This window comes from Pinus tabuliformis, chromosome J, assembly GCF_031772625.1.
Source record: "Pinus tabuliformis cultivar Carrire ecotype Pingquan chromosome J, CPIR1, whole genome shotgun sequence".
Lineage (NCBI taxonomy): Eukaryota > Viridiplantae > Streptophyta > Pinopsida > Pinales > Pinaceae > Pinus > Pinus tabuliformis.
The window spans coordinates 246,133,710-246,152,599 of record NC_142295.1 but is presented as its reverse complement, the minus strand read 5'-3'; the positions used below and the strand labels follow the sequence as shown (position 1 = coordinate 246,152,599).

Sequence of the window (18,890 nt, the reverse complement as noted above, 5' to 3'; positions counted from 1 at the left end):
ATTATGGTCAATTAATTTAATTGAGCCATCTCTAGGTGGAATTTCCAGAAACGATTTTCCTGTGTTTTAGCCTCTCCACAAAGTTTTGAGACTAGAACACCATATTATGCTACAAAAACTAACACCTACATTTTCCTTTTGCCTTCTATTGATTTTTTTCATTTTATTGCTTGGAGCTCAAGGGGATGAGAGCATGGTGTGTAAGATATAGCAGTGATTACCCCATTAAGGTTGGATAGTTCATCACCCACTAGGGGTTAGGACATTCATGGGTTTCTTAATGATGCAAGGGGCACACGTAGGGTCCCTAGGAACTAGGGTGATGGCCATAATGATAAGGGGTAGAGCTCATGTTTGGCTTTTGCCCACGTGCTAAATTTTATTGTCACGACCATCTTTTGCATTTTATGGCACATTTTTTGTTGCATGTGGTCATATTATGCTTTTGCCTTTTTTATTTCAGCTGCATCAACCTCTAAGACATTGTTCTAGGCCCGACCCAAGGTGTGGACAATGGGAAGGGGAGGCTAACACCTTGTGGAACCATTGGACAAAATTGAACCCAGATAGGAAAAATGTGAAAAGGGCTTGTAATGAACAGAGGGGAGTGAGATATATGGTATCAGGAAGCAAGACTACATAACCAAAATCAATGTTTCCCATGTAGTGCTACTCCTAAAGCTAATAGGTTATAAAGGAGATCCCACAGGACTAAGATACAAGATTAACCCCCCTAGTTGAGGTAAGGGAACAAGAGTACAATCAAAGCCCTTCCTTCTTCCAAGTTGCCCAATATTCCATACCCAGGTGTGCCCAAGAAAAACAGGCATAATTAGTCGATTACATAATGAAAAATCATACCTTTGGGATTGGATGACCCACCTTCAAACATACGATCATGGCAGATGAGTGAAGGTACACAATGGCTAGCTCAGGTGGTGGAGAAAAGTAGCATATCAAAGCTATCAAGTGGCTGCAAGGGGTTATTGGCTGTCGGCTGAAGGCAAATCTAGGATAAATTTCTCCCATGGGGTCACCCACTTGTGGTAGGTAACACAACCCACTTCTTGCTGTCATCCAAAATAATGAGTCGATCCATCCCTCTTATGTTTATTGTTGTTATGTTGAGCTTGCATCTAACAAGCTATGTTTTTGGTAGACTAATACATCACCTTGATAACAATGTTTAAGAGTAGCAACCCTAGCTCTCCAAGGTCAATTTTTTGCAACAATTTTCAGCAAGCTAAGGCTAGATTATGGCATGTATAAAAGCTCTTGTTTGTCCTACATATTCATGCATTCACCCTCTTAGATTCATGCTTCCTTGACTCCATTTTGCCCAAGATTTGGTAGGAACTAGTCTTGGGGTTTGCATCACCAAAGATTCTCGAACCATTCATCTTTTCACCACTTCTACAACCACATGTTTTATTAAGGATTACTCTTCAAACATCATCTAGAGCCTCCACTCCATAGCCTTAGCAATCCTACGTAGGGTTACTACCTTGTGTTGCAAAAGAGCCAACTTAAAAATTAGAGGAAGAAACTCTGAGGTGACACGGGTAGCCCCTTGTTTTGGGACTTCACACTTTTGTGGGTGCTACATTTTGTTGTAACAGGAACCAGATAACTTGACAATAAGGCATGTGCATTCTTGCTCTATAAAGGCATCTCCAACCTACTTGTATTTTTAAACCTCAGATCTTGAGAAATATGATGATAATATCATATTCTACTTATATTTTGATTTGATTAGAGCAAGTCCATAATCTTATGTACATCGTGTGTGTTTTCTGAATATTGAAGCTGAGTTCCCAGCTTGGGGTTTTGTGTACATATTCCCCCTGTTCTCACATCAATAGGTTGTCCGTTGTATTGATATGCAACTGCATAAACTTAACTTGTAATGTGTTGATTAGACACCATAACAAATATTATAATAATAACACTGATACTAAATATAATAATTAGATTAATAAAACATCAACCTTCACACATTCCTTCACCTTGTGACCTGACTAAGTCAATTTATATATATGCACTGTCAAGACACGTATAATCATTTTATTTGTCAGTGCTTTATTATGTACTTGCAGGAATACTAGATTGATCTCGTAATAAACAAGAACTGTTTATTCCTGACATTTTTTGAAATAGTTTTTGGATTAAATGTGTAAATAACTCATAGATTCAACTTAAGAATAAAATACCATCGCTAGTGCACAAAGTGAGACAAGTAGTGCCATTACACCATGGAATTTTGATGGTTACAAGGAGAGTTAGCTTTATAAGGGTATTTTTTATGCTAGATAGGCTTGTGATGGTTTTTACAAACAATGACTCTTATGTTGAAGATGCATGCAAATTATTGTAAAGCTATACTTTCGCGTAGTCCTTTTTTTGTCAATTCTCTTGTACAAGTTTAGACTAGCTAAATTAAGTATCACATTTATACAATAATATCTATAGATACACACATAGTGGTTCAGTTTTTATAGTAAATGGTTTGCATGCATTTTTTAGCTTGCCTAACTATTCCTGAATTTAAGCATGTGTATAAGCTTTCAAAAATTTATATTATTTATAGGGACCTCCTTACTCGTTGAATGTTTAGGAATCCTTTGTGTTGAATTCAAGTCCAAAAGAAACTTAGTATTCACTTTTATCTTGTGGTGATTCAATAGGTTTTGAAGGAAGGGAATGAATTAATGGAGATTGGCAAAGTGAGGGAAGCACTTGTTCTCTATGAAAAGATAATGGACGAAATGGTGTTCCAGGTACTTTTTCACTCAATCCAAGAGTATGGGAATGGATGACATAGTTCTTTTCTCCATTTTCTTTAACATATTTTCATTCATTTATTTGATCGTGAGTTATTTACAGCAATAAAAAATAAAATAAAGGGCTACAACTTTGAAAGAGAATGGCAATCGTTAAGGTGCTCAAACATAGAATAAAATTAAGCATATTTTAGTAGTAACAAGGCAGCGTGAAATCAAGATCAATCTAGGAAACAAAAAGGTCCAATTCTCTCAATAAATGTCTTCTTTGAAACATGAGTTGATAACACATCAATTCTCGTTTAATTCCATGCTCTCCATTTTGAATCTTTTATAATTTCCTATTGCATTGCCTAGAATGCCTTTCCCTGTCTTCAAGTATGATATACTCAATATTTACAAAAAAATATCTAGTGGACTCAAATTCGTAGTGGGTCCTGAATTTTTCATGTGCTTGTGTCTTTGGGTGTTGGAAATGAATGTGACAATGATATACACAAGATTTACTTATGACCACAGTCATATATATCAATCATGTGTATCATTCAAAAATACTCGAAAGTAGCATTAATATTAGTGATCCAATTTGTAAAAAGTAGATTACAATATATACCAAATTATGGAAATTATGGGTACATTTAAATATCAAGCTGAAAATCCTTTCATTAACACCATTAGGATCACAAGAGTGCTTAGATATGAAATGTAACATCCATTAAAAATCATTATATTTTCTCCATAGATTATACTTTTGTTAAACCACATGAATAGAAAACATATTTAGGTGAATCTAGTGTTACTTGGGAGCGGGAGCGAAAACGGGAGCAGGAGTGACCTTTTCAGAAGCTCCCGGTTTGGGAGCGAATCCTAGAACGTTTTTTTATATAATATATATATTTTTTATATTTTTATACATATAAGTCAACAAAAACATGTAGAATAATGAATTAAAAATAAAAAACATAAAAAAACATAGATTGAACCATATAACAACAATCATTTAGAAGTTATAATCTTCATCAACCACGTCCACAAGTTAGTAACATAGTAACATACAAGATATTGAGTCTCATGATTCATCAATCTTAAAGTTTCAAGCTTTCAAAATTCAATATATAACATTTATCATCATTGATCGTCAAAGTTGTACTTGTAAGCTAAGTGTAACCATTACAACTTTCATGAAGCATCATATTCATAATTCATTACTAATGAGTTACAATTGCCAACTTCAAACATAAATTGTCATATATTATTTAAAAAAATATCATAATAAATATGAAAGAGTCAATAGTTATAAAAGCTACTAGAAACTAGAAAAGAGAAGTAAATCTATTATCTATTTCTTATGCTTGGGCCTCTTGTCATCATGAGAAATGTCTAATTTTTTAGTCTTGATGGAAAATCAGGATCTTTGTCATTAATATCACCCTCTAAGCATTAATATCTAGATGTATCTTTGTCATTACCTTTGTATCTGTATAGGGGTCTTTGTCATTAATATCACCCTCTAAGCATTAACATAAGATAGAAAAAGCATAGCATGTCAAGTCAAGATTTTGTTTGAGTGATGTGTACATTTTTAGGAGGGTCATGATAGAGGAGTTCGACAACCAATGTCACTGACATCAAGGTACATAGAGGGATTGGTGCTCTTGATTAAATACGAGTTCCATACCCTAATACATGACAAAATTCAGTGGAAACATTGCAATCCCCCAATCCTGAAATCCTGAAAAACTGATAAATCTGCTGGATTTTGAATGAAATCTAAAATTCTACTTTCTCCATATGAAATCCAATAAGGCCGAAACCACTCTCAAACATCCTCAGTCATTTCATGGTAATGTTAAAAATTTAAGTAAAAGGATGGAAATGAAGATTAAGGAGAATGTCACTTTTACTTTAAGAATTTAACATTACCATGAATAACATATCAATACTAGGGCCTAGACTTGATCATTAAGCTGCCCCACTCAAAAATTATTTGTTTCTTTCAAAAAAATTTGCATTTCGAACATTACTACAAAAAAAATTGCAAAAAAGGCAAAACGCTCCCGAAAAGGCAGGGAGCGAATTTTTTTTTAGGGAGCACGCTCCCGCGCAGATTGGGAGCGGGATTGAGGGGGGGAGCGCTCCCCCGCAACACTGGGTGAATCATGAGATGTATTTCATTTACAAAATTTACATATTAATATGTGAAAATTTCTGAATCTACACCAGAAATCCTACTGCAATCACTGGTTTATCATCTCCTACTTGTTTCTACATTCAATAAGTTATTTAATTATTAAACAACGATGAAAACACTATTGCAAACTACACATACATACAGATCATGAACTGAAATAGAATGAGACAAATACACAAGGGACACCGTTATTTTTGGACAAACGTCCCCGGAAAACCTAATGCGGTAAAACCAATGCAACAATTCTGAGGGTTTTCTATTATTAAGTAGTAGCTTTGAATACAACTTTGGATGCCCTCTTAGCAATCCAGTTACAGAGATAAAAATATACTTGCAGAAACCTAAGTGAGATTACCTCACTTCACTCGGCAAAATCTCTTCGTTCCGGCAACTGGACTAGCTGTCCTCAGCTACAATTGCGCTGCGGCGCTGCCCCTTCGCGGTCACTGCGTGGGCCTGCGTGGAGCACACCGGGACACTGTGTCAGCACTACGCTGCCTCCTCTTCCTTCTGGAGCTCTGACGTCAACCTTCTCAACTGATCCTGCTGCTCCCCGGCTGAATTCAGATTTCTGCTGGAGGGTGGATCTACCCTAGTGCTGGAAATGCGTGGGCCCTTCCTGGCCCAACGTCAGTCTCCTTGGGTCTGCGCTGCCTCCTCTGGCATCTCTCTGCCTCTCTTTGTTGTGTATTCGAGGTGCCGGAGAAGATCCTCCAACCTCAACTATCCTTGCCCCTCTGCTACAACAGATCACTTGTTCAATTTTCTCAGTGAACCTCGCCCTAGAAAAATCGAACTGATTGATCTATCAAGTGTATCTTCAACTGACCCTCAAGCCTCCTCTTATACTTTTCTTGTTGATGAATCAATAGCTGAGATTAAGTCCCTAATCAATGGCGAAGATTAGAACAGACTTGATCCTTGTGACTTAGAAGTTTCTCACCCATATTCTTATTAATACCCATTAATATTTTTATTTTCCTAAGTTTAGACTTAGGAACCCATTAAAAATATTAATTATTTTAATAACTCCTCATTCGGATGGAATTTCTCGAAACAATTTCTGGGTTCTAGAGATCTCATGTATTCTAGCCCTTCCACAAAATTTCGGAGCTAAAGCACATCCAATGCTACCCAAAATCAACATAATACACATTGTCTAGAACCTTGGTTTTCATCTTCAAAGTGGTCTCTTGGATGTCAATGACTGTTGGAACTCCTCCACACCAACCCTAACAGATTAGGTGTCCAACATCCGCCCCCTTAATCCAAAAGGGATGTAAATCCAAGAAGAGAGCTGAAATAGAAAAGTGCATGGCAGTGAATGGCTGGATGTGCTCTCTAAAATGGCGGTTTAAGGAAGAATACAAACCAATTGAGGTAGAAGAACTCGAAGTTCCTACCGGTGGTGGTTTAAGGCTGACCACCAACTCTGGAACTAGGCGCGAAGTAGTTCCTAAAACAATTCTGAATCTAGCTACAAGTTGAAGTCTTGTGCGAAGTGGAAGTGATCCTTGATAATGGGTTGAAGATGACCACAAACTAATATAGAAGACACTGAAGTCTTCTGCCAATGGTGGTTTATGGCAAGCCACCAACCAAAACATGCTCATGGAGCATGAATCTGTCTTTGGATACAACTTTGAATCTGGCTATGGCTAACTGTGGCTCTAGGCTTTGGCAACTAGCTCTAGTTCAGGTTGTGGCTTAGGCTCGCATGATAAATCTTAAAAGCAAGTAGCTAACCATCGATTCACCCTTGTCAGATACAAGGTGAGAAGATGAAGATATCTCCACTGCAAGATGTGTTAATACTCGAGAATGAACTCTAAGGTATGACCGATATATCTTGGTTGTTGAAGACCATTGCCAAGAAGTGATCCATCCAAGGTGAATCTTTGTTCTTGCAAGAGTTTTGTTTCTGGAATATCTGTTTGAATGATTTGTATGTTTACTACAATGCTCACAAGGGTGAAGATCAAAACATTGATCTTTCACATGGCCAACCTGAACACAATGTTGGCATCTGACACTCTGATGTGAATGTGGAGAAGGAGCAAGTGAAGATGAATTGTCTTGAAGAAACCCAACACTATGAAATTGGATTGGTTTGGAATAGTCTAGAATGTGAAAGGACACATCCTTGTTATATCCAAGAGCAAGTCTATTTTTGTTGCTGATTAGTTATTCCCAAGGTCTAATGATGGGTTTGGGAAGTGCACATTGAACCTCTACATATTCGTGCAAATCTATTCCTGAAATGGCCTCACTAATCCGATCAATTTTTGGTTGTTGATGGGAGTTTTTCTCTAACTCAAAAAGAGAATTTTTTTGAACAAGATTTTATAACAAAACCACAATAGAAGCCTGATGAAGTCCATAAGTGCCATAATGATGAATAGGACTTCCAAAAGTAATGGACAAGGGGTTGGCCCCTTGTTCTCCACGTAATAAACTTGTGGTGCTCCCAATGGGTGTGAGGGCACACAAGTGACCTCATGGGTCCCCAAGTAAGTCGAAGATCCCTGTAGACTATTTGTAAGGGTTCATATGATGGTGTAAGTGATGCCACATCAGCATACAAGTCATGGGCCATCAACCAAGTGCATGGTACAACTGTGGGGCTGGTTGGGCAGAGGTGGACCAGGGGCATCCTCCTTGTCCAATAGGTGAATCTCGAGCAATCTCTGAACATCTTTCGGGATCCATGGAGTGTTGTCTACTGCTGTGAAGGCCCATGGCTCTCAACACACACTCTACATGTGCCAATGTAGCCCTCTGGAGGGTTAGGACCCCATATAGGGAGACCAAACCCAAAATGGAGACCACCCGCAATCCTGCATAAGATCCAATGCATCCCTTAGCCTTCCAGTGTGAAAATTCCTAAACTTGGAATCCCTACTACAATAAACTGATGTTACTTCTCCTACTTGTTAATCCATACAAGTTATTTACTGTGTTCTATCGTAAATATCAAAGTAAATACAACTTCAACATCCACTGTTTAAAATAATATGCCAAAACAAGAAATTGAACAAGAAAAAAGTACAAGTGACACAGTTGTTTTTGGACAAATGTCCCCGGAAAAACCCAATGCAGGAAAACCAGTGCAGCAGCTCTGAGGGTTTTATTATTATGCATAGTTAATTTCTGAATACAACTTCTGGATGCCTTCCCGAAAATCTAGTTACAGAGAATATCACTGACAGAGAGATTTGTGTGTTTACCTCACACTATCACTGGAAATCCTGGCTGATTCAGCCCTTGAATGAACAGCCTTTGTGCTGCCTCTATGCAGTGTCTGCATCAGCCCAACATCACACTGTCTAGGATCTGCGTCACTCTTCTCGACTGATCGATTTGCCTCTGAGATTCAGACTTCTACTCTCCCGGTCTCACACCCCGGCTTCCAGCTATAGAAATCGAACCCTCCAACAAATTTCGGACTCACTCAAGGCTTCTGCGCTGCCTCCGCATGGGGCCTGCGTAGCTCTGCGTTAGCCTTTTTTGGCTCAGCGCTGCCTCTCTCGGATCTCTCTCTGCCTCCTCTGCTGAGTATTCTGCGACCGGGAAAGATTTCCCTTCGGATACTATTCTTGCCCCTCACTGCAAAAGATCACTATCGAAAATTTCTTCGGCAGCTGTCTGCTTCAGAAAATCGACTTTTGATCCCCCTTTTGTGTGATTTTCAAATGACCCTCAAGCCTCCTTAAATAATCTTCTTGTTGACATTCAACGACCCAGATTAGAAGCTAATCAATGGCTAAGATCATTTCTACTTGATCTTGGTCTTCTTTTAGAAGTTACACCCACAATTAGATTAATACCCATTAATTATTTTAATTTCCTAAGTTTAGACTTAGGGTCCTATTAAGAATAATTAATTATTTTAATAAAACTATCTCCGGGTGGAATTTCCCAAAACGCTTTATGGGTTCTTTGGAATACATGTGGCTCAAGCCTCCCTGCATAATTTGAGACTTAGAGGACATTCGATGCTACCAGAAATCAACACTCCCTCTTGGCGAGGAATGTGCTCTAGCAATGCCTCCCACTGAAGCATTACCCTGACTTCATAACATTGTCCTCTACGCTGTTGATGTCTGTCATGCTGTCTACCAACTACTGTGCTGCTGTTGCAACTGTACTGCTGCTGCAATTGTACTGCTGCTGACACTGCCACTATCAACACTGCATCAGTACTACAACTCCCTCTGAATTTTTGCATGTGTTGTTGTTGGCACTGCCATTGCCAACTGCATCTGCACTGCAAACTGCTGCTGCTACTACATCAACAACGGAAAATCATCCCAAATTATTAAACAAGTGTTCAGCATAGATGCATCTTGATGCTAAATATCTAACTGATGTTAGTCCCGCGCTATCCCTCTGAAGCCACTACATTGTTGTTGCTATTGCACTGTGCCTCCCTGCATTGCTACAACTCTACACTATGTTGCTTAGACTTGGTGTTCTAGCCAATGCACTTGTCGCTCCAACATTCCTTTGCATCCACTGACACAGGTCCATCCTGCTACTTCTGATCTGGGCTCCCATAGCAATGAATTGATCCGAGAGGTGGGCTCCTCAAGGATCCTGCCCATCTGTAGCTCTTTCGAACTATAGCTCTAAATCATCCCACCTCCCTCCTGGATGTATTTCGGTTGTCATGGCAAACTCCTCCTCCTTGATCTTCGTGGGTGCAACCTTCGAATCGTGCTTCTCATCTTTGTCCTCCTTCCTGAGAGGACATTGTGTTGTGTAGTGACCCATTTCACCACACCTAAAGCATTTGATCTTCGAGACGTCTTTCTTCTGCCTCCACTGCTCCTACTGCCCCTTGGATGCAAGGGTTGCATTCTCTTCCTCCTCCTTGGGCTTCGACCCACTACTGCTGCTTTCGTCAAGCTTACAGTTGACTAGATCTCTCCTTAGATCTTCTTGCTTGAGAGCTGCCCACATACCATCCCAGTCTGGCAAAGCTGCCCTGCCCAAGATGCTCTATACAAAGACTTGCCACTCTTCTGAGACTGTGTTTAGGGCCAGTCTCACCATCTCGGAACCTTGAGGTGTAGACTGCACAATTGCTAACTCATCCCGGCTCTTCTGAAGCTTCGTGAGGAATGGATCTATGCGCTCCCCCTTATGCATTTGTGCAGATCTGAGTTTCTGCTCTAAGTACATATTTTGCTGCTCGGAAGATCCTTGATACAGCGTTGCCAAGGCATCCCACATCTCTTTAGCAGTCCCTCTGCTAGCGATGTGACAAACTACATGATCCTTTACTCCATCAAGGATCATCCTCTTGGCCTTTGCTATTTCTCCCTTGTACTTCTTTCGCTGATCTGGATCTGTGGAACCAGCTACCACGCTATCGACATAGACCTTGAGAAATGCTCATCTAGAAGGCACGTCATCCTTGCCTTCCAGATCACATAGTTGGATGCCCCATCCAACCTATCCTAATCTCTCAATCCACTGGCTACCATCTCTGCCACGAAAATGTCGAACTGCTCCTCTTTGTTTCTTATTGTTGTTGCTCAGGCAATAAGAAAACAAACTTCTTGGCGGGAAGTCTATTGAGGAAAAATTCCCTCATTGTGCTTCTTCTCTCTTCTGACGATTTTCTGCCCAGCAAACTGCCTACAGAAAAACTACATCCCACCAGCTCTTTCCTCACTCTGAGGCTGTTGCATTGCTCCATTTGACACGGCAAGATTTCGATCTGGAAGCCCTTCCTCTCCATCGACTCACTTAGAGAGAGACTTTCCTCGAAAATTCATCCCTCCTGGCTTAGACTGCGTAATCCCTCTGGGGATTCAAACTGCTGCTTCCTGCAACTATTCAACCTCCTTCTCTGCTCAGTGTTGGGTTCTTTGGCACTGCTCTTCTTGTTTCACCTGCACTACTCTAATACCATGTGAAAATTCCTAAACCCAGAATCCCTACTGTAGCAAACTAATGTTACTTCTACTTGTTAATCCATACAAGTTATTTACTGTGTTCTATGGTAAATATCAAAGTAAATACAACTGTAGCATCCATTATTTAAAATAATATGCCGAAACAAGAAACTGAACAAGAAAAGGATACAACATAAGTGACAGAGTTGTTTTTGGACAAATGTCCCCGAAAAAACCCAATGCGGGAAAACTGGTGAAGCAACTTTGACGGTTTTATTATTATGCAATAGTAATTTCTAAATACAACTTCTGGATGCCTTCTCGGCAATCCAGTTACAGAGAATATCATTGACAGAGAGATTTGTGAGATTACCTCACACTATCATTGGAAATCCTGGTTGATCCAACCCTTGAATGAATAACATTTGTGTTGCTTCTACGCAATGTCTGCGTCAGCCCAATATCACATTGTCTAGGATCTAGTCACTCTTCCCAGTTGATTGATTTGCCTCTGAGATTCAGACTTTTGCTCTCCCGGTCTCACACCCCGTCTTCCAGCTACAGAAATCAAACCCTCCAGCAAATTTCAGACTCCCCCAAGGCTTCCGCATTGCCTCTGTGTGGGGTCTGTGTAGCTATGCGTCACCCTCTTTTGGCTCAGTGCTGCCTCTTCCAGATCTCTCTCCACCTCCTCTACTGAGTATTCTCCGACCGGTAAAGATTTCCCTTTGGATACTATTCCTGCCCCTCACTGCAAAACATCACTATCGAAAATCTCTTTGGCAGCTGCTCTGCTTCAGAAAATTGAACATCCGATCCCCATTCTGTGTGATTTCCAAATGACCCTCAGGCCTTCTTAAATAATCTTCTCATTCACATTTAACGGTCTAGATTAGAAGCTAATCAATGGCTAAGATCATTTTTGCTTGATCCTCGTCTTCTTCTAGAAGTTACACCCACAGTTAGATTAATACCCACTAATTATTTTAATTCCTAAGTTTAGACTTAGGGTCCCATTAAAAATAATTAATTATTTTAATAAAACTATCTCTGGGTGGAATTTCCCAAAACGCTTTTTGGGTTCTTTGGAATGCATGTGCCCAAGTCTCCCTGCAAAATTTGAGACTTAGAGCACATCCGATGCTGCCAGAAATCAACATCCAATACAACAAGTCATCAAGGAAATCAAGTAAAAGAGCTTACAAAGCATGAACAACAGGTGGGGACTTCATAATGGCATGCCCTTCTGTAGTGGGCTTTGGCATGTGCTAATGGCTCCAAACTCCAAATGGGGTTAACCAAGTATCCTATTAGGTGGTTTCTACTTCTAAAGGGGATAGTATGTCCAAGGTACATCCTTTAAAGGACAGTGGCATGTGATAAAGAGATGAATGGAGTAGGGAATGAAAGGGGCAACCTTGGGTCACATGCTGGGGTACAAGGGTAGCTAATACAAGGGAAGCCCACACTTGGGTATATAATGTATAAGAGGGAGCAATCATGGTACATGAGGTGCCCCGACTTGATTTTTCCACCCTTCTTTATATGTCTTTTGCCTTTTATGATTTTCTTTAATTGATTGCTCGGGGCTCAAGGGGTAAGAGCATGATGTGTGAGATATAGCAGTGGATACCCCCTTTAAGGTAGGGCGGTTCATTGCCCACCAGGGGTTGGGACAATCATGGGTTCCTAAATGATAAAGGAGGCTCATCTAGGGCTTGTAGGAACCAAGGTGATGGCCATGATGATGAGGTTGGGCTCATGTAGCTTTTGCCCACGTGCTAAATGTGTTTGTCCTGGCCATCTTTTGCATTTTGTGGTACATCTTCTTGTTGAATGTGGCCAATTATGCTTTTACTTTTCTTTTTAGTTGCATCAACCTCCGGGGCATCATTCAAAGCCCAACCCAAGGTGTGGGTAAACGAAGCAGGAAGGCTTACCCTATGTGGACCCAGTGGAGGAATGTGGACCCAAGTGGGAGAAATGATGAATGGGGTCATAATGAGTGGAAGGGGAGTGATATATGTGGATGAGGGAGCGGGACCACGCAACCAAAATCAGGGTTTCTCATGTAGTACCATCCCTAAATCCCAAAGATCAGTAAAACAAATCCCATAGGACTAGGCTCCAAGGTTAAGATCCAAAAAAGGTCTAGGGGACATGAGCACAAACCTAGCCCACTCTTTTCGCTGAATCCCCCCATTAATCCATGCCCAGAAGTGTCCTTTATAAGAAAACTACAATACTCAATTACCAAATGACAAGGCATACCTTTAGGTTTAGGAGGCCCACCTTCAAACATACGATCATAATAGATGGGTGACCACATGGCTGGCTCAGGTGGCAGAGAAATGGCACAATGAGCTAGTTGGTGGCTACAAGGGGCTGTTGACTGCCAGCTGAGGACCATCTTGGAGAAAAACTTTCTACTAGGGATATCACCCACAAAATGGTGGGTAACATGCTTCATTGAGCAATTCGCGCTTTCTTCATTGTTCATCAACACACTCTAAACGTACTTTCATTAATTGATTAATTTGATCATCTTAAGTGGAATGGTATTTGTTAATTGATATTCATAAGACATTTCACATTTGAAACATTTGGTTTTAATTGTCAAATCTATTTCGTGCTTGGAGCACTTGTGTTAAATTAGTATCTAATTGCATTTTTGATCCTTTAAAATTTACCTCCAAGCGTAAGCTTGTTTGATAGACATTTAGGACACCTTCCTCAACTGTCATTCAATCTCCCTAAATTTGAGTTTGGAGCAAAGGTTGAAACGTGTGACCTCGCAGTTATCTTGTTGTCGAGTCCCTTGTAGGAATGAACTCATGCGAGTTGTATTGGAGTCTTAGGTGGGTATCGTTAATGAGGCCTTTGCCTCCTCACTCTAGCCTTCTTGCAACTACCTCATTCCTTATCAAATTGAAGGGATTGAGAGGAAGCCAAACATTAGATTAGGCATTTAATATAAAATTTACCAAGACCACTCTTTGTTCCACACACTCACATAAAACTTTGTTTGATTTTGCACATAATTGGTTATTATATAAGTTGGGTTGTGAGCATATCATTCACTTGCAAGCCTTTCATTTAATATTCTTGTAAGTGTCTATTTCATTTTCATACCGATGTTAATTGTCCTTTAAAGTTATATCATATTTGATCATCTCTCCTTAAAATACAAGTTCTATTTTCTTGCACGTTTTATTTCCATTTTTTTTGCTCATGTTTCAAAGTTGTATATAATATATTGTGGTTTTCTTTTTTACTAACACATGTTTGATAGCCTCCCATTCTTATATCTTGAAAATCATATTTCATTTGCAAGTATTGTGATTTTACGTTGAGCATATATTTCTTACAAGAGGCACTGGTCTCTCAAAAATTGTCTTTTAGGATATGTTGTTAAATTAATTGAATCCATATCATTGGTATTCATATGCTCATAAACATTTGTATTTGCTAAACGAATTTCTAATTTCTTTCCAAGTTACATTGAATAGTGATTACCTTACTAATTGTCTCTTAGAACTTGTTATTTCTAACAAGTTATCCTTTAGAATCTTCTTTAGGGATCAACCCCCTTGACTTAGCTAGGAGAGAGTCTAAATGGAGAGAGTTGGGATCAGGTGACAACCCCTTCTTTGAGCGCTGCGACAAAACACACCTTGTGGGGTTGAAGATTTTTCCCACAATCCTAGGTGTGCAAATTTGTGGTTAACAATTCCATTTTCACAAATCAACCTTGGCCACAAAACCCCAACTGCAAAATTAAAAAAATAATTCTGCTACTCTAAAAAGAAGAAATTCACTACTAGAAACCCTAATGATCTCACATTTCTCTTTCAGAGTTATCTAGAAAGCTCTGATGCGATGTTAAATCTCCTAATACCAACCCAGATGTATTTTCTCACAACAATTATTTATTCCTAGCAATCTATTTAATTAACCAAATGAATTTTGAATTATAGAAAAATAAAATTGCTGGTATTTTAACTTCTAGAAATATATGCAGTGGAAAATGAAAATTTGGAGACATCAATCACACATTGCAACAGATAAATAATTCACCCACAATAATTCTCCATCTTTCATTAATTTGGAAAATTAGGGTTTTCGACCCATAGAGTATTACAAAGTAAAATACAATTGTTGGAACCTATAATTGGGCTCCCACTGTGGATGAATTCGGCCCAAGGAAATTCAACCTCCTAGAATCTAGACTCTGAAGGAATTCAGCCCAATCATTCTATTGGAAAATCAACTCTGCGCCTTCACTACAACCTACCATTTTGCCTCAGTTAGTTCTACCTCCACCAAATCGGCTAATCCAGTTAAATCGGCCTCCCTCTCTTCAGCAACTTGGCCCTGAAATCTCTAGCAACTCGGCCTCCTAGATATGGCCTCAAATCTTCTTGTAGTCTTACTCTATGCTTCAGTCTACTGAGCCACTCACACTAGAGAAAATCACTTTCTCTTGTTGTGTCTCCTCTCTTATGTCTTCACCTCTTCCTTAGGCTTCTTTTTATAATATTCATTAAGCCCAAATCCCTAACCCTAATCTCCCTTCTAGAAGATCTTGGAGATCAATGGTTGAGATCATTTCTAAGTCACTTAAATAATTAAATTATTTATCCTTAAAAAATGACTTAATAGTCCACAATAATTAATTGACTTTAAATATTGTACTTTTCCTAACTTAGAATTAGGAGAGAAGACATAAATCACTTACACCACCTAGCAAGCACCTACATAGGCAATAAATCACCTTCCACATGCTAAGACACCAAGCCTATGCAAAATACCTGCTGAAGCTACTATAAACTTCAACATTGTGTCCTTTGTTAGTTTTTGTAGCATCAGACAAGTGTTCTAGTCTTGATTTGTGTCTAAGAGACTAAGGAACATGAGATTTTCAAAACCCAGAAAAGGTTTCGGGAGAAAACACCTGGAGATTACTCAATTAAATTAATTGATCAAATATTAAAAAAATCCTAAGTCTAACTTAGGGAAATCGATTAATTAAAGGAAATAATTGAGTATGATTGAGAATGCTCTAGAGACTCACATGGATCGAGTGTAAGATGATCTTAGCTGTTGATGAAGATATTATTCATAGCCATTGAAGCTCCAGCGAGAGATTATAAGAGTAGATTGATGGGATAAGGAGAGACACAAGTGAGGGAGCAAGCATCCAGGTAGTGCGAATTTCCGAGTGCACAATGATTTAGTGAGGGAAGAATTTGAGCCAGTGGAGGAGCATCAATGATTGATGGAGCAACAGAGAGAATTCCAAAGGCATTTCCCAACAAATTTTCAGTGTCCGAGAGGCAGGAAAGAGGGAGGTTGAATTGTTCTGCAAAAAATTCGTCCAGGCAGTGAAAGTGAGCCATCCTAGTGCGAGTGCCGGGAGAAGTTTCTTTTTGTTGCCAGAGGCTAGATCTCAAAAAAGAAGGCAAAGTGAATATTTTTTAGAGGCAGAGGGAGGCTAGATGGCCCAATTGGAGGCAATTTCAGGGGTCGTGTAGACTTGCATAAGGTAGCAATGCGAGCATGCCAGTTGATTTTCAGAAGGGAGAAAATTTCTCCAAATAATTTTGCCAGATTATTCTCCAGAGGATTTCTAATTAGGCATCCAAATTATTGTACTCATATTTTACTGCATAGTAATATAATAATATAAACCCTCATTTGTTGCACCAGTTTTCCCTTCAGGGTTTTTCCGAGGACATTAGTCCAAAATAACTATGTTAATTGTGTGCATGAATTTCTCAGTTCTAGTTTATTTTTCCGCAATGTATTTAATTTTTTGTGAAGAATTGCAGTGAGATTTATTCGATATTAATAAAAAATTAATAAACTAATAATCAGTTAGGAGAATAAATTCCAGTTGCTGCATGTTGACCATTAGCTGTCAACTGCCCATAGCAGTACACCCCCCTTTTCTTTACAAAAAGGGGTAGCGCTTGATCCACATGACCGTGCCATCCTGCAGTCATCAACAGCTTGATCGATTTATGTTGTAAACCCAGTCTGCATATATGAAATGTAAATAATATTAGCAGATATGAGTCGTGTATGTAAATTTCCTGGGTGGACCTAACTTTCTAATGATAATCTACGTCCCGGAAGGTTTTTCGTCTCACCGATCCATGATCGGCAGAGTTTTCCTTCAGCCTGACCCCAAAGCCGGGATTGATTTTGTCATTAAAATTTTAGGAGAATCCTAGTGTGTTAATCTGCTAGATTATAGTTGTGTCGCAGAACTGGGTGGTTTATGAGGGTCTGTGTTAAGTGGGTTTGTCCCCTTAAGATGTAAATTGTAAAAGTCATGATGTAAAGTGTCTTGAGGGTTGGAAAATATTTTAAATCCCCTCATGAGTCCTAAGTCCTAGGTCCTAGGTGATTTTTCCAAAGGCTAAGTTCGAGGATCCATTTAGAAAATGAATTAAAAATTAAAAAATTAAAAATAAATAAATAAATAACTAAAAAAAAATAAAAAAATATATAAAATAAAGCAAAAACCCTAAAAAATAATAAAATAATAATATTTTGAGTAAATACATGCAAAATTTCATTTTTTAATGAATTAATAATTTCGACGGATGAGATTAAGAGATGTCTTGATCCTCATCGACGGTCGAGATCATTTCGACATGGATCACTCGAACTAGCCGTTGGGATCTTTTCCTTTAAATAGGGTGCTAGGAGTCATTTGAGATCATTCGATCTGTGAGTCTTGTGCTGAAGAAGCTCTTGTGTAATCTGTTTCTGGTTAATAAAGGAAGACTTTGGGGTTCAAATCTTGGTGGTGTTACTCTCTGGAAGTGCTGTGAGATATTTTATTTTCTGCATATTTTATTTTTCAGCCGTTAATAACAGCTTATTTTAGAGTATTGTGAGCACAGGTATCTTGTTCACTTGCTAGGGTTTGAATGGTGTTAGGGTTTCTGAAGTAATGGCAGGTATCTCCATTGCTTTTTGAGATCTAGCATCATTTTTGCTCTCTTTACTGATGGTTGATTTAAGGTGTGCAGAAAACCCTTACTGAAGAAGATTGGTGGGCGTTTGGGGAAGTTCTAGGCTGAACCAGCCAACTCCCACAGGCTCTTCCTTGCAGAGCCCAGCTAATTTTTACCCTGGGTTAATCATTTAAATTTACTTTTCTGGTTTGCATGAGAGATTTTTCTAAGCCTTTTCACAGCAAATTCGAAGTTTCTAAAATTCTGAAAATATTAACGCTGTTATTGCCAAATCTGGCTTTTTCTAGAGCTGCAAATTTTTGTGATTTTAGGCTGATTTTGAAGGGTTTTATGTTAAAACTTTGCATATATCTGCCGGGCTTTTGTTTTCTATTTGGCAGGTTACAGGCCTGAGATAAGATTTGGAGGAAAAATCAAGTTCTGCAGGGTTATCATTTTGCCATCCAGGGTTTTGCAGATCTGAAAAATTTTTCACATCAATTCCAATCGTTGCAAAATTTTTCTACAGTCATTTCAGCTCCATCTGGGCTCTTTTCACCCCACGCACCTCTGCAGTCGCTACACCAACCTGCACAGCAAAGCCGTTTAAAATCTGTTAACCTGCCCATCAGCCTTTTGTTGGTCCCAAATTGCACATTCGTTATAGCTCCAAGCTGCAGAGAATAAAGCGTTTCTTTTTGGGTGATACACGTTGTCCAGGGGGTATTTTTCAATGTTGTTAAAAGCGCGAGCGGGATTAAATCGGCGCCGGGAATGAAGCAGAAAAAATCGGAAAAAGCGGGAAAAAAGCGGAAAAAAGCGGGAAAAAAACGTTTGGTACAAAAATATTCATTTTTTTTCATTTTTCATTATAAAGCGCGCTGCCAGGGACCCCCGAGCTTTTTTACGAAAAAAGCGCACTTTTTTGAAAAAAGCGCGCTTTTTTAGAAAAAAAGCGGCAAAAAATTTTTAGGCGCTTTTTTTCCCATAAAAAGCGCGATTAAATCGGCTTAGGGAAAAAAGCGCACTTTTTTGAAAAAAGCGCGAT

General features: G+C 39.1%; 1 protein-coding gene across 5 annotated transcripts in view; it reads left to right on the top strand.

The window, feature by feature from the left end:
- The window catches only part of LOC149226684 (uncharacterized), a 340,578-nt gene that overhangs the window by 272,645 nt on the left and 49,043 nt on the right, over positions 1 to 18,890 (top strand). For all 5 annotated transcript variants that reach the window (XM_089377557.1, XM_089377554.1, XM_089377555.1 and 2 more), the window contains one exon: positions 2,685 to 2,777. In XM_089377557.1, coding sequence (XP_089233683.1) covers positions 2,685 to 2,777 — 93 coding nt within the window. The remainder of the gene's footprint in view (positions 1 to 2,684; positions 2,778 to 18,890) is intronic.